The sequence below is a fragment of the Crocuta crocuta genome, unplaced genomic scaffold (assembly GCF_008692635.1).
Source record: "Crocuta crocuta isolate KB4526 unplaced genomic scaffold, BGI_CrCroc_1.0 scaffold16, whole genome shotgun sequence".
In the NCBI taxonomy this organism is placed as follows: domain Eukaryota; kingdom Metazoa; phylum Chordata; class Mammalia; order Carnivora; family Hyaenidae; genus Crocuta; species Crocuta crocuta.
Window position 1 is genome coordinate 12,365,739 of NW_027531893.1, and position 1,896 is coordinate 12,367,634.

General features: G+C 56.2%; 1 protein-coding gene across 1 annotated transcript in view; it reads left to right on the forward strand.

The window, feature by feature from the left end:
- The window catches only part of ABCC1 (ATP binding cassette subfamily C member 1 (ABCC1 blood group)), a 98,376-nt gene that overhangs the window by 51,310 nt on the left and 45,170 nt on the right, over positions 1-1,896 (forward strand). Inside the window, exon 14 of the mRNA XM_077773194.1 lies at positions 671-758. Coding sequence (XP_077629320.1) covers positions 671-758 — 88 coding nt within the window. The remainder of the gene's footprint in view (positions 1-670; positions 759-1,896) is intronic.

The window sequence follows — 1,896 nt, forward strand, 5'->3', positions numbered from 1 at the left end:
CACATGATTCTCGTTTCCTTTTTCTGCTGGGAACCATTACGATGCTGTCTGTTAGCCAACATGAAGGTTGTACACAGTATCCTTGACTGTGATCGCTGTGCATTGTGTCTCAGGGACTTAGTTATCCACTGGGAGCACATTTTTGTTTCACTTTTTTTAAATGTTTATTTACTTTTGAGAGAGAGAGAGAGACAGAGCAAGCCAGGGAGGGGCAGAGAGAGGAGATGCAGAATCTGAAGCAGGCTCCAGGCTCTGAGCTGTCAGCACAGAGCCCGATGCAGGGCTCAAACCCACGGAATGTGAGATCGTGACCTGAGCCGAGGTCGGACGCTTAACCGACTGCGCCAGCCAAGCACGCCACCGGTGGCAAATTTTTACCCTTACACAGGACCACTGCCTCCGGTCGTTGTTTCTAAGTCCCTTGTCATCTAGGACAGTTCCCTTACCCTCTATTTAAATACGAGTTGTGGGCACTTAAAGGGAAACAAGCAGAACCTGTTCTGTTTTCGATTCTGAGGCACACGCTCTTGTAGGAAAGGCAGGGCCACCAGAGATGGGGAAGGATGTGGGCCCCTCCACGCCCAGGGGAAACCGCTGAGAGTTAGCCTCAGACTGTTTTTGCAAAAATGCTTTTAAAAATAACTGCAGCCTGTGATTGCCTTGTGTGCAGGCGAGTGTCTCCCTCAAACGCCTCCGGATCTTTCTGTCTCACGAGGAGCTGGAGCCCGACAGCATCGAGCGGAGGTCCAGCAAAGACGGTGTGTGCATTCACCTCCTCTGTGCCTCAAAGGCCGCCCTCGGGTTCGGCTCTGCCCCACGGCCTGTCTGCGAGGCCCCAGGGAGCTGGAGCTCTGCACGGGGTGGGGGGGGGGGCTTATCTCCCACCCCCCAGGCGGGTGAACTGCCGCTTGTTGCTGCGTGCTCGTTGAGAGGCGGCTGGGGGTGAGGCCTTCCACCCAGGGCCGGTTCCAGGGCTCAGATCTTGATTCTGTTCTGGGCGGATGGACAAACCGCGGACAGGGGTTGGGAGACTGACCAACTCCAGCCTCCTAGCTCTGTGTCCTTGGGCAGGTCACTTCACAGCTCTGAGCCTCAGTTTCCCCATCTGGGTAATGGAGACGAAGGTGCCTTTCTCTGGCAGCGAGTTGCATGGATTTGTCTTGCTGTCGCTTACTAATTGATCCGTTCCTTATCAGCCCCGAGAGTGGGGGCCTTCATCGTGGCTGTGTCTCCAAGCACCTAAGAATGAGCATTCCCAGCAGTGACTGCTCGCCCTGAAGTGGCAGCCCTTTTGTGCGCCTTCTGTTGTAAGGATGCGCAGGCACTAACCCCCCCACCACTCACCACAGCACACAGAGGGGCTGTGGAAAGCCCCGTTCTACAGGTGAGGGAAGTGGCCTAAGTGACTTGCCTGAGCGCACAGCTAAGAAGTAGAGTTTGGATTCGCACCCACAGCCAGTCAGTGGAGTCTGTGCTCCCCACTGAGATTCACTGAGCACCTACTAGGCACCCTGCATCACAGCTGTGTGTGGTCCGTGTCGTTATTACCAGTCCTGGTCGACAGATGAGGAAGGCGAGGCACAGAGAAGCTCTGTAACTTGCCCAAGGCTCTCCAGCTAGGACATGGCCACACAGGGGTTGGACCCCCACAGTCGGGCTCGGGAGCCTAGTAGATACTGTCCGAGTGACTGTGGATGTTGGTTGTGAGGTACGAGTAGTGCCTGGCACCTGGTGGGCCTTCAGGTACCTTCAGTGGTGTGGAAAACACTTAGCCAGGCCCTACTAGCCCAGGGGGTGTGGTGGCCAGTACTTCCCTGGTGTAAGAGAAGGCTGATCTGGGACATTGTCGACTCGCCCGGCTGCGGCCAGCTTCCTCAGCCTCTGCACTGTGGGGGG